Source organism: Rhipicephalus microplus, chromosome 8 (genome assembly GCF_043290135.1).
Source record: "Rhipicephalus microplus isolate Deutch F79 chromosome 8, USDA_Rmic, whole genome shotgun sequence".
NCBI classification, from domain to species: Eukaryota; Metazoa; Arthropoda; class Arachnida; order Ixodida; family Ixodidae; genus Rhipicephalus; species Rhipicephalus microplus.
Genome location: NC_134707.1, coordinates 57,841,670 through 57,855,856, shown reverse-complemented (window position 1 = coordinate 57,855,856; position 14,187 = coordinate 57,841,670). Strand labels below are relative to the sequence as shown.

The 14,187-nt window shown below is 46.8% G+C and overlaps 1 protein-coding gene across 1 annotated transcript; it reads right to left on the bottom strand.

Annotated features, from left to right (window-relative positions):
* Positions 1 to 730: 730 nt before the first annotated feature.
* Positions 731 to 12,353, bottom strand: LOC142768526 (uncharacterized). The gene is made up of 5 exons (XM_075870527.1): positions 12,170 to 12,353; positions 9,835 to 9,950; positions 7,451 to 7,530; positions 3,803 to 3,877; positions 731 to 977 (listed from the first exon to the last, which is right to left on the bottom strand). Exons 1-5 carry the CDS (start codon positions 12,293 to 12,295, stop codon positions 757 to 759), a joined length of 618 nt encoding a protein of 205 aa, XP_075726642.1. The 5' UTR covers positions 12,296 to 12,353; the 3' UTR covers positions 731 to 756.
* Positions 12,354 to 14,187: the final 1,834 nt, after the last annotated feature.

Sequence of the window (14,187 nt, the reverse complement as noted above, 5' to 3'; positions counted from 1 at the left end):
ATGGACTCCTGTAACGAGGAGCCCACCCAGTGTGTGTGAGGAGTGGCCCGCACTGGTCCATCTCCCTCCTACTCCCTGTATATGTATAAATAACAAAGTTTTTTCTCTCTCCCCCAATTGCTCGGAGCCAGGGGCATAGTCAGAGATATTTTTTCGGGGCAGGGGGCACTTTCTTGATTTAGGTGCCCGGGGCCCCCCTAAAACGGTTCTTTTTTTGCCCTGTGTGCCATTGCGAAAAAAGTTCGTGGCGGAAGTGGGGGACAAAAGCCCGGTGTGCCACCCCCTGACTACGCTACCGGACGGAGCCGCAGCTCATGACTAATGCCTTTTGGGTGTGAAGGTGGGAGTGACCCACTAGGGCCACCACAGAGTCCACTGGGCCGCCCAAAACCTTACCCTCAACCCTGGGTCACCTCCGAAGGTCGAGGGCACGGAGGGCTGACCACTGAATTTAGGTGGCAGGCTCACGCCAAACGATAGATGTCGGCAAACTCACCGCAGTGTCGATACCTACCAAAGTTCGTGTACAGGTTAAACGTCTTGTAGTCGGCAAGAACGGTCCTGTTGTGCGCTTTCGGCCAATGCACGTCTTCTACCTGAAGCATCGCAAGTACACCCTCTTTCTCGGGCCCATGCATGAGGGGGAGTACGTTGAACTGCCCATAGTGCGATACATTGCAGACGCTAACAAAGCAGTTCGCTGACTATCGTGGTAGAGACGTGATTGGGGGGAGTCTCGGAAGCGACGTGCTTTATTTATATTCGTTGCACTATCCTCTCACTCCTAATAATGAGCTCAAACCATGGCTGGATATGCCGGCTTATGCCTCTCCCGTTCAGCATACAGTCCGTCGTGGTCATGTTGTAGACGTCACGTAATCCGGATTTCAGCACGGCCACGGACGCCTTTTTCATCACTTCTTCCGGGATCCTCTTCACCGGCTTGTGGTACATGAGCGCAACGACATCGGCCCGGTCTGAAACGAGCCCAAACGTGCGGATTGAGAAAACATCAAATCTTTCCTTAGCGTTATAATTAGCGACCTTCAGTGTGTACATAAAGGGCACGCCCACACGTTCGTTTCTCACAGCCCATTCGACCAGTGATCCAATCAACTTACTGTAGCGATAGGAATAATTATGAGTGCAAGTAAGTGCAACCAACAGGGCCAGTGGGGGGGGGGGGGGAGAAGAGAGGACACAGGGCGCTGATGCTCTGTGACTGCACTCTGTGTCTTATCTCCTGCACCCCCCCCCCCCCCCATCACTTGCGCTGATTTGCTTCAGTAATCATTTTGTGCCAACACACCCAAATCTACAACCTTCTCAAAGAGTAATGAGACGTTTTTTGCATGCGTGGCTCCATGCACCCCTGCCGCAGCTACGAGTACGAATACGAAGCATGAAAGAAAGAAAAATCAAGCCACTTTCACTCACCAAGTTGAAGTAGTATGAACAGCGGAGCCTTGATTCACATATATGCCTCCCTTAGGTTTTTATTTGCACTTTTCTGGTCTTCGGTGTCATTTTTAGAGTTTACCTAGTGCGCAGGTAGTTCGAAAATTTGTCCGCTTTAGGCAGCGGAAACGGGCAATGTCGCGCTTAGAACTAGTTCCTCAGCTCGGCAGTTTATCGGAGATGCGCGCGGCGTATCATTGGATGACCATTTGTTTTTATCGAATGATGGTACATGAAGCAGGTGGTAAACGAACCATGTTTAGGTGTTGGTCACACGCGTCGATGTCGCTAGTTAGTCACCAGTCACAATAAGTGACGCGGCTTGCTTAGATAAAAATTTTGAATGAGTTCTAGGTGATACGCAGTAGTTTAGGTGTTACGTCACCGATGAGCACCTATAAGAAAAGTGACTCGCCAACCACGGCTGCCTTTTACAGCGTTGTGTTGAGATGCCGATACGAGAATATATGAAGACGGGGCCTTTTTCAGACGTCGCAGTAATTTTACTGAAGTTATGCTAAGGCTTCACTTGCAGCTGTCGTTAAAGCTACGTTTAGACGTGCCTCGGCTGCCAGCGGTGGTATCTGCTAGTTGGGAGATTAGCGGGCCTATGACATTCACTTCAAGTATCATGATAGCCCTTCGTGTACATTGTCATGGACCACGTCAGTCAAGTCTAGCTCTTTTTCATCTTCCTACAACAGCACCAGCAACAGCACGTTAAAAGAGCCCTGCAACACTTTTCGAGCATGGTCAAAAAACGCTGCCGACCGGTAGTAGAGGCTCCCGAAAACACGCGAGCCAATTGCTATAGCGCAGCATGTGACCTAGAGTTTGAAATCAATTATCAAAGTCAGCCAAAAATTGCATTCTTATCTCGAAAAATGACGGAATGCGCTCAAAAATCACTCGTACAAGGTCATCTTTCAGCCATTGGCTGATTTCAACTTAGCGCACTTGGTCGTTACAGAGATCACCACGGGAGGCTGTGACTTGTCCACGCGTGTGCGCGTGATCACACTGATAAAGTCGCGTATTCCAAGAAAAAAAGAAAAAGTGCTCAAGGTAACGTGGCGCGCGTGAGGTATTTTCTTTGCCCCTGCCATTCCTCCCTGCTTAGCTTCCAGCGATTTCGTCGGGACGAGAGAAGCGAGAGTGCGATTGCAGCGTGCTACAAATCTTTGTGATTCAGCTCGTACTGGATAGATTCTTAAATTTTTGCAGCGTTGAATTTGTGAGGCAGTAAGCTCTTCCAGTGAATTCATTCCGTGGTTACTTGAAAAAAATGTTTCAGGTCCCCTTTAAGCAATCGGTCGTAGGTACCACGTACGCACAACTGTGACGCTGCTAGGGTTTGATAACTCTCGGAACCCACGAGAAGTGGTTTGAAGTTATGATGTCAGATGATGGGCTCTCAAATCATGGATTTTCATGTATTGCGTGCTCTACATGCGGACGTTGTAACCACAGTTGCTAGAACTCTAACCATTCTTTGCTTTTGCCCTAAAATACACAAATTTCAACAGAAAAGAAAATACAACTAATCTTGTCGCCCGTACTTTCAAGTTTCTTTCCAGTGGCCTGTACTGTCAAACATAGATGGATTATCGATAGCGTTGATACCTCGCCTGAACACATGTCTCCTGACGAGAAACAGCTGCCGAAACAGACCTTTTTTTTTTTTGCTCTGGCAATGATGTTAACGCACGGATCTTGCGCAGTAGTCATCTAATACAGTAATGTGGCGTTCAAAACTGTGTTTATGACCCCCAAATCACAATTGAGGCGTACGAATCAGCATAGAACAAGGAGCTGCTCGGCAGATTTCTCGGCAGACTGTTGTCTCGTGTGTGATCTCCTCCCTTCGATGACCACTCGCGCATCTGGGCTTGGTCCACGGGCTTTTTTAACAGTCTCCCAATATTTTTTTTACTTTTATCTCAATCTTTTCTTCTCTGTTTTTCACCTTTAGTCCTTATGAGCTACAGCGGAGGTGTCGCACTCTGATGCAGACGGATTTAAGGATCACTACCCCCCCCTCCCCACCCCCACACTCCCTGTAAAACAACAGTGAAAGCGTGCTGTACGCCAAAATAAACCTATAGTACATTTTGTACACCACTTCCTGGTTCTGGAGAGTCGGCCGGATACTCCAGAACATTCTTCAAAGAGTACTCGACGGAATTCTGTTAAGCAACAACAACAAAAAAAGACGCCATTGTACTGAATGCTACTGACAAAGTATATCTACAAAGAGCATGCAAGGACTATGTTCAGCAATGCTGTTAAAAACTTCTACAAAGTGCCTATTAGTTTACGCATGAGTACTCGCAGCAATACTTACAACTATTGCAGATGTGCTCCACCAGATATGTCTCATAGTCCGTGTCCAGTACTTGATAGAAGTGAGGCGGATGAACTGCGCAGAAATAAATAGTGAAGTTGTGTACCTCGCATTGTCGTTGACAAGCAGATAAATGTGCCGGAGTAGTTGCAGTTGCGCGATGTTCTCGAGGAAACCACGTTAGCGACATGTAGCACAAGTACTCGGTAGCACTGCTATGTTAGCTCTTGTTTTCACTTCCTTTATACAGGCTTCCGAAACTCAGCGGCTGTGATATGTTAAGCCGCAAAGTCCGAAAACGTCTGTTCGAATCCCGTGTATGAAGGTGTACTTTAACCTACCCGGGTGTTCATGAATGCTGAGCCGTACCTCGTGATCAGTCCGTCGTGTTGGCTCATAAAGCTAACGAAATAATATTTTTTACGCCATTCGTTCATGCAGCAAACAGCTCATTTAAATTAACTTCACCGTCTATACGTTCGGGATCCACTGGGAGTGCGGTGTTACTGACCCACACATGTTTATACTGCGAACATTTTGAACAGGGTCTGCTCAGTAATGGTATACAGGTAGCTTGTTGATTATTTCCATGACCCATTTAAGTAGTACCCCATGTGATATTTTTTAAATATATTTTTGCAGCATGCAATACGATCGATCGCCTTTAAATGTGTGAAATTCTTTTCATTTAGTGCCAAGGGGACCAAATTCAACGCAAGTGGAAGTGTTAGAGAAAGTTGCGTGTATTGGACCAAAATACCTGTAAATTCAACGTAAATAATCGCACCACTGTGGTGGTCTAGCGGCTAAGGTACTCGGCTGCTGACCCGCAGGTCGCGGGATCGAATCCCGGCTGCGGCGGCTGCATTTCTGATAGAGGCGGAAATGTTGTAGGCCCGTGTGCTCAGATTTGGGTGCACGTTAAAGAACCCCAGGTGGTCGAAATTTACCGAGCCCTCCACTACGGCGTCTCTCATAATCATATGGTGGTTTCGGGACGTTAAGCCCCACATATCAATCAAATTTTGAACAGGGTCTGCTGAGTAACGGTATGCAGGTACCTTTCAGATTATTTCCATGGCCCATTTAAGTAGTACCCCATGGGATATTTCTGAAATATATGTTTGCAGCATGCAATACGATCGACCGCCTTTAATGTGTGAAATTCACTTCATTCAATGCCAAGGTGACCAAATTCAATGCAAGTGGAGGTGTTAGAGGAGGTTGCGTGTATTGCACCGAAAATAACTGTAAATTCAACGTAAATAATCGCACCGCCATGGTGGTCTAATGGCTAAGGTACTCGGCTGCCGACCCGCAGGTCACGGGATCGAATCCCGGCGGCGGCGGCTGCATTTCCGATGGAGGCGGAAATGTTCTAGGCCCGTGTGCTTTTGAGTGCACGTTAATGAACACCAGGTGATCAAAATTTCCGGAGGCCGCCACTACGGCATCTCACAATCATATGGTGGTTTTGGTACGTTAGAACCCACATATCAATGAACCCGTGACATGAGATCACAGTCATATCCTACAAAGCAAAGAGGAAACAACTAAGAAAAAATACAGCATATCCACGAAATGAATGATGATGACTGTCTGTCTGTCTGTATGGGACAACGTCATCTATTGCACCATAAGGAATACGCTACTGGGTACGTCGGAGGGACGGCGGATTGCCCTAGACCATAAGGAATTTCACGCCTAAAATCACCACCTTATCCCCAAAGTGAATGAGAGATGAGCTTGCTTGGAGGTGCACGGTGGAATTCTTGGCAACACCATTTCTTTAGGTAGGCTTGCTAACGAACTGACGTGTACGTCGAGAGCAGCCTTGTCAGACACGTTCCGCGGCCGGCACTGCCCAGTGTTGGCGGCTCCATTGATCGCTGCGTTAGCCCCCCAGTTGCCCCTTTCTGCCATACTGTCCACTGCCGTAAGTCAAATGCCAAACGGTCATAAATGCAAGACGCGGAGCTATCAGGCGCTCTTCAACAGGGCTGAGAGCAGGCAGGTGAAGGGTGCCTGGGAGGATTCGGTACTCGTGCGTAACACTCATTGGAGGAATCTGTCACGTGCCGTCATGTCTACGAAGCGACGAGAAAGAAGTGGACGTAGTCGCGGGGTAGCGAGTGCACGGGCCATCAAAAACCGACGCCTTGGGGGGTGTTGCGCCATCTAGTGAGCATTGTTGGAATCAGCGGAGAGGCGACAAAAGCGGTGACCTTGATCCGTCACGACCGGAGACGTGTACACTGGCAACACTGGCGTACATGCCGGCAACTACGGACAGGGCGCGAGCATAAGAAGCTTGTGCGGCGAAACTGTAGAAAAACAGCCTGTGCCAGCGAACTTAAGGTATATTCGCTCATTTTGACGGGCGAAGCTCCTTAGGGCCGCACTCTGCCGACCGTCGCCGTCGAAGCTCCCTGCGCCGGGCGAGCGCACCGAGCAAAACAACAGGTGGCGGTGGCAGATGGCTCGCCTGCGCTGCGCACGCCACACGCCCTCTCCCTCAGTCGTTCCCGCCACCGAGCAGCGCAGCGTACGCTCTCTCCACACTACCGCCTTAATGACACCCGGCAGCGAGATCAGGCGCATATAGTCGCTAGCATCCCATTCTAAAGATCTTCGCTCATCAGTTTTATTCGTACCCGGTACAGCTGCTACTTTTTAGTTGGTGCCGTGGATGGCTTCCTGACGCCTAAATGTGTGCGATGGATAGCGAGTGTCATTTTTGTTTCCAGGAATTTCGCGCTGTGTACCTTTTACGCTTAAGTTTTAACATTATAGAATACCGACTAGCCCATTCTTATACCTTCCTTCGGCATAATTAAGCCATGTATTCAGATGAGGGCACCGTGTCCCAAAAGGATGTGGTGCTTCATGTGGAAACAGGTAGCGCTAACGAACAATGACTCAAGGGAGGAACGAGCGCACGAGACGAGCGCTAACTTCGAAATCATGTGCTTGTTCCTCCACTGTGACGTTGTTCCTCCGCGCTACCTGCCTTGACATGAATTCCCACAAACTAGCCCAGCTGTTCGTTCTCGTAAGGACAGAAGGGGTTTACGTATGATTTTCGTACGTGATGTCGTAGGGTTACACGACGTAGGGCAAGGCTACACTTTTCAGTGCAAAGCTTCCTGCTTGCTGTGCGGTGCGTAGAATTTCGCAATGTTAACTGAAGGAGACTATGGCGCTGCGTTCATTCAGTAACCATGGGAATCGTTGTTAGTACATAGATTTGCCTATTCTTCGTGCTTGCAGGCTTCGAGCGCACTTGCGGCTTCGTCTATTGTATTGGTTTAATTTCGAATAGAGAAAACATATAATTTTGAACTTCGTGATCCGATTGGAATTGGCGACTCTAAATGGTTAAGGTTGTCAAGTGTAACTGCTGGACATATGCCGATTGTTGTTTCGTGACAAAGCGGCTCCATGCCATGCGAAGCCGAACGGAGACAAATTACAAACATTAAAAAAAAATTCATGCACTACTCATCATTCCCATGCTCGCTGAAGCGCCTTGAGTTGCAGCTCCCGTAGACACTAGCGCCACAGTTCCCTGTACTGTACTTATGGGAAACCCTGTGGTGTGCTTGACCCGTTTTCGACTACATGAAGATGTGAAAGTGCCGTGCTCACTCCTCGGGAATCGAATCGTGTCTTCGTTATGCACTCCATTGCTGTACTCCTTCGTGATGTTCCACACTTGCGAGTTAGTTCTGCGGAGTAACATGAGCATCGATTATTTTCATAACAAGCAATGAATAACGAGAAGAGAATTAAGTTATCGTGTTTCACTTTCGCAATGTTCAACACACTCGATGTCGACAATATCAGAAACTCAACAGCACTAAACACCGGATAACAATATCTCTAATTCCACATAAGTGTGTTTGCAAAGGTTCGAATAAAAATTGGGGAAAGATAAGATCAAATGTAATAGAAAGACAGGAAGTTTAACCAAAGTAGAACTTCGGCTGGCTACCCTGTATCTTGAGACGGAACATGCGCATGAAAAAACAGAAATATACGGCACTGAAGACGCCCCTTAATCCTTATGACTTAAATCCCGGCTGCGGCGGCTGCATTTCCGATGGAGACGGAAATGCTGTAGGCCCGTGTGCTCAGATTTGGGCGCACGTTAAAGAACACCAGGTGGTCGAAATTTCAGGAGCCCTCCACTACGGCGTCTCTCATAATCATATGGTGGTTTTGGGAGGTTAAACCCCACAAATCAATCAATAAAATCAATCAATCCTACAGTGACAACAATAATCTCTGACTAACACCCATAATCTTATCAATGCGCATTAACAAGGTGTCAACGAATGTTCAGGTGGCGAACAATGGAGAAAAAAAAGGCAAAGCTTTTATTAGCCGTGCAAGGCTTTGAAGAGCGGAACTGGTAATACTAATCTGATTTCTTCTAGGTCGTTGCTATAGGATGTAGCTAGGTGACACTAGGTTGTTTCTAAGTTGATTCACAGTGCAGAGAGGTCCAAGTTAAACCACGGGCAGTCGCAAACACGACGCGGATGTCTAAACTCCAAGAGACAGAAAACTCACGCTGTAACCGAGCGTTCGCAGTTCTCGAGTATATCTACGTATATCATCGTTGGCGTAGGCCCTCCATTGCTTCGGGGACTTTTCGCAGCCGCCGTTCCCTTTACGGTTCTTTGGCGTTCTCTCGTTTTACGTACTCGGGCTTTTCGGGTCACCGCCGTTGCTTCGTAGGCACTTGTTCGTATGGTATATTTTTTGTAGTGATTTGTGTGCTACTCATACGTCCTGTGTGCCGAGCAGTTGCTGGAGCAGAAACCCTTTGTCAGGCCACACGGTTTTTACCTTCTGCTTCCTTTCTGCTTTGAGCGGGAAAAAGTAAGGTAGATTCGATTCGATTTGTTGAACTGTTGCCTTCTTCAATTTTACTAGACCAGTGGCGAATGTTGTGATCTTTCCCAATTTATGGGGCACGTTCCCGCTTACGATAATGATAGTTTTTTTTTGGCAGGCCGCACGCACAAATTATGGCATTAAGCAGCTTTGCTGTTCGATCGACGATTAAAGTTCTGTTCGTAGGGAAATTCGCACGAGAAATGAGGATGGTGATGAATTCCGCTACGTTCTCGTTGCGTGTTCATTAGTTTTCAGTTCTCACAGTATTCCGACTAAGTTGTTATCATTCTCAGCTGCAGGCTGATTGTGCGCGCGTTAGGACAAAAGTTCTCCCAATTTACCTGGTGTTATGCTACCCGGTACCTCGTACAGCGAAAGAACTGCCCCATGGACACACTGCCAAATTTCTTCTTCTCTTTAGTGACTACGAGGCAAAATAAGTGCTGCCTTCACGTCTTCACTGCTAAAAATAGGCACATTTCATTTCGAGTGGAGGCGCTGTGATCGGTGGTGCCCATAAAGCCGTACTAGAAGTGGTATCTCGAGAAACCCACTTTCATGCCAAGACAGTACACGAAAATACAGTGCCGAGGCAATGCTTGATCGCTTCTTACAATACCAGTGTTTCTCAGTATTGTTCCGTAAGGCAAATTAAATCGAGTGGACATTTCGCCTGGGGCATAGCTAATTATAAGAGCGAATGAATGCATAGTTTGCCACTAATTAACACCCACACACAAAAAAGAAGATTAGGACAACGACACAAGTGGCTCTTTCAACTAAATTTGTGTTGGGACACAAAGAGTATACTGATAAAAATATTCAATACACGTGATCAAAGCCACAAACCTGTTGCTAACAACGCTACCAAAGCTCAATGACTCTGATCTCCGAAAAGTGCAGTTGTATAATGAAGATTCGCTACTACACAATTCACCAACCTTCTGAGTGTGAAACGCTTCCAAAGATTCACGAGTCATTTGTTTTTTATTCCGATCTCCTACTCAGCGGCAAACTATGTATTCAGGATCTTCCCAACTAGGCCAAGAAGAAATTCTTCTTAGCGGGACGATGAAATAGAGAGGCTGCGAGGCCGAGGGCGCGTGTGTTGGTAGAACGACACTTACCCTCCTATGATTCTCAGGTAAAGCTTCCCTTCTTTTCCGCGATAACTCCGTGAAACACACTGAGTGACTTTGTGCGGTTTGTCGACCAGAGCCTGAATCCAGAGTTTCTTCCCAAGCTGCGGAAAGGGGGCGGGCGTAAATGTGAAAGCACAATAATTATTAAAAGGGGCTGTGCTAAGACTACTCTGAAATCTCATCTTATGGTCACTGTATACATTCTGTACAAACAAATGCAAAGGTTTATGAACGAGCTAGTGCACCAATGATTTTATTGCGTACATATAATGTAAGATACTATAAGATACATACGTATGGATACATTGTGTAATACTGTAAGCACATTTTCACCGTTGCTTTCAGTCGGAGTTCATCAAGCATACTAGTTGCGAAACTGGGTTCCGGAACCCAGAAATGCCCGTGACCAATTCTGCAGAGGGCCTCCAGGGTGTCGCGCCATCTGAGAGCAGTGATACGAAACACTGAAGCGCAGGGTGGCGTCCCTCTGCGAGTGCTTTTTTGTAAGCTGCTAAACGCTCTACGCAGCGCTGGAATCATCACGAGAGTTTAGTGGTTCATTTCTTGGTCAAAAGATGACGCGACAAAATTGGCTGAAACCCCATGATTTCGACCAATGGCGTGTCCAGATTCTGATACATGGGGTACGCGGGGAGTTTCGCAACTCGTACGATTGAAGAACTCTGGCCGTCGCCGTCATGTTTCGTATAAAGTAGAAATCAACGGCATCGCTCCGCGTGTCGCATGTTCTATGTGCGCGTGCAAGCATGCAAGAACTGCGACCGCGCGTGGCTCAAACAGAGATGAAACGTAGTAAGGGGGTCTTGAAGGAAATAAAAAAAGAAGCTAATTTCTGTATGCCTAGAGTTGGCGACATAGCTAAACATCTTGTAAGAAATGGAGATGAATAAGAATAGTAGAAGGAGAAAGATATAGAAGGCGGAGCAATCGCTGCACAAGAGTGAAGATAGAGAGAAGATATAAAAAAATTTCGAGGTGCATGGTAGAAGTCCAAGGAGAGAGCTACATGGCGTCAAGAGGTGGGCTGATCGGCGAGAGGTACATGGCGGCTGGACGTCACCAACGATGGGCCAATCGGCGAGAGCTGCGCTTGGTTCGGAGGTCACGGACGACGCAACCACTCGGCACGGAATACACCGATCGAGTTCATGAAACGCGCCGGCCAGCTTCTTCGCGGGCGAAGGAGAATGAAGAGGGAGGGGGAGGGGTGGCGTCGCTAGGGCAGCAACTGCAAACCTTGACCAGTAGGGCGCGGTCGCTGCGCCTACAGCCATCAGATGATGACTCGTATCATTGTACGTGCTGTGCTCTCGCCACTTATGTTGTGCTAAAGCATGGAAATCTCTTGGAGAACACAGAAATCAATGCTGTCCCTGGAGCTGGTGCAGTCCTTTACGCCAGCGTTTCGCAAAGCTGCGCCAAATGAGATTGTTGAAAGAGTTGTGTGCTAACGTCACATCGCGTAGCATTCCAATTACCCTCGCGGCGAAGCACCAACTCGTTTGATGCTTGCATGTGTTGGTTCATGAAGCCTATACCGGCCATGTTTGAGTCTGAGTGCTGCAGTATAAGTGCGCTTGTTGAAGATGTGCCACAAAATGAAGCAATCTCTCTTTCTCTCCTTTCACCATATATCCATCTATTTCCCTTTCCCCAGAGAGCAGGCAGGTGTAGTGTGGGCGTAGGAGGAAATTCTCAGCCTACACAACGTTTTTGTGTGTTCGCCTATGCATAGAAACTCTAACACTACTGCTACTACGACGACTACTACTATACTAGTTCTACTACTACTACTAATGTTATTATTTTTAATCCTATTATTGGTATTAATATTATTAGAACCGGTAATAATGAGACAGTTTTCGAAGTTTTGTACACTTCAAAGCATTAGCCACAAATAGAAAAAATACTATAATAAATAACGATATGGTACATTTAGTACATTTCTTTGTTCAAGCACTACGAAGCTGCTATATGTATGAAGTGACCTTGTTCCACTTAACCTGGTACTTGCTACTTTTTCACCTTGTCCTCCTCGGCACATTGTTCCAGAATTCATATAATTCCATTCAATTTTGCCAGTTGCGTTGAAATGCACATCGATGCTTTAATTCTGCGCATTCTGTTAGTGTGCGGATATAGACCAAGGGCGCAGGGCCGAAGTGTTGTACAGTTGCGAAAAAATGTAACACCGATTTTGTAGTTTCGCAGAGTGGGCGGGAGAAGCCAATCACTTGGTGCAAGCTCGAAGCAAGCGTTTCATATTAGCTGCCCTTACAGCCACAGTCCAGCGCATTACCTTGTCCCAGTCGACCCTAATTGAACTCTTCAACTTTCTGCACTCGTAGCAGTTTGATACGGGAACTTGGGCCAGCAGAAACAGCACAAGCACTGACGCTGCAGTGTGCATCAAGACTGGTGCCATGGTACAGCGTATGGATGTACTCCTGGGATTCCTTAGAGTAGCGCAGGTTCACTGTAACAAAACAGAACAATTAATGAATACTCACAAAATAAGTATTATCTTCTCTGTACAGATTAGACACCAGCCCTTTTAATTGTGGAATGTGCCTCCGTAGACATAAACGGTGTTATCAACATGTGGAGGTGGCGGTCGCTGGTTCGAATGCCTGAAATATATAAGCAGTTTTTTTTTTCAGCTAAGTACATTCATTTCTGAGGAATTCGTGTGGATCTTTTGCTAGCATTGTGTTGTAGAGAGGTGGATGTTCAAACGATACCCATGTTCTCAGGGCGATGGAGGCTTCAAAGCACCGCTTACTGCGATGTTTTTATTTTTTACTTTTTTTTTAAACTGAAATTTGTAACCTTGATAACCTTGTGTCAAGTAATGCCAAAACTGAGTCGTAAATGCTCCTAAGTATCGCATAATTATTGTTAGCGCAACTCATTGTGACCAATTCAAACGACTGTTTTTATTTAGAGTATATAGGAAGGGGAAAATTCTTGAAAGCCAAGATTAGGGGTCTTCGGCAACCGTTATCGTCGGTAATTGTATGTCCATAATTTTACGCTTCAAGAAAAATCATGCCACAAGTCCTTCTGAGTAAGTTATGAGGCAGGCTTTGTGCTGCCCCCTCCCCCTAGATGATAAGGAAGGGGGTGCCAAATCTTCCTTATAACTTCTTTACTCAGTGAACTTGTGGCGTCATTGTTTAAAGGGTAGTAAGGAAGGGGGGGGGGGGGGGGCAGCTCTGTGCTTCGCTTATAGTTTCACATTATTATGACGCACGGGGTCACTGTGTCTTGAAGTACCTGCCGAAGCATACAATCCTTTCTATTTAACTATCCTGCAGCCCATGCGAGAACGGGAAAGAGCGTTCGTCAGCGCAGAGCTCTGATCTCCAAGAGCGCTCCAAATCTGTTTCAGCCGGCTGTACTGTGGAAACGTTCCTGAAAACTAAGCAGTGTCATATAGTCTCACACAACTGAAGAACTTGAATTCGTTTTTTCGATGGTTGTGCCATGTCCCTATGTACGCGACAAGTCATTTAGCCTAGACAATCTACTTCAGAACATCATACAAGGGAACATTTTTCTTTGTACCTTCGAGGCGTCATATTGTTATGGTATTCTTCCAAATGTACATCGTACTTGCTGCGGATTAGTTACTTTGGGAACGTTCAGGCCCATTGTGCTCCATTTTAGACCCCTGTCAGGGCTCAGTAGTATCCGGTGCCCTAGTGCGCCAACACTTTTTCATGTGGTGTCAATGAGCTACGTACTAACGGATGGACGGATGGACTAGCGAGCGAGAGATTTCACGCGAGTCAACTGCCAGCCTACTAGTGACACGTCATCCCTCTAGTGACACTAGTTCTCGCCATTCCCGGCCATCACCTGTGGCACATACCCGCATTACCAGTGGCCCATACCCGTCTGCGGGTGTGTGCCGTTGTCTGGCAGAATGTGTTTGATGACGCGCACCACGGGATTGATACATTAATAATGCCATGACCGGAGGATTGTATTCGTAAAACCATCTTACCCTCCCAAACTAATTTTTGGTTTACGCCAATTTCAGGGGGTGACCGGGAACACTGATCACGATAGCAACCTGACGTAGGCGGATAGATAGATAGATAGATAGATAGATAGATAGATAGATAGATAGATAGATAGATAGATAGATAGATAGATAGATAGATAAAAGTGATTTGAGTATGCTAATAAATGCTTCACCTTTATTAGTCTCCCTCATGCACTCGCGTCAAAGGAGGAAATGCCCTGCACTTCTAAGGCTGTCCCAACCATAGTGTTTTTGACTGAGCCGTGCTCTCAAATACGGATGCAGAA

Coding starts and splice junctions, on each gene's coding strand:
- LOC142768526 (XM_075870527.1), bottom strand. CDS start 12,295: ATGGCACCAGTCTTGATGCACACTGCAGCGTCAGTGCTTGTGCTGTTT. Junction 9,951..12,169: donor TTAGGGTCGACTGGGACAAG/GTAATGCGCTGG, acceptor CCCTTTCCGCAG/CTTGGGAAGAAACTCTGGAT. Junction 7,531..9,834: donor TACCTGAGAATCATAGGAGG/GTAAGTGTCGTT, acceptor GTTACTCCGCAG/AACTAACTCGCAAGTGTGGA.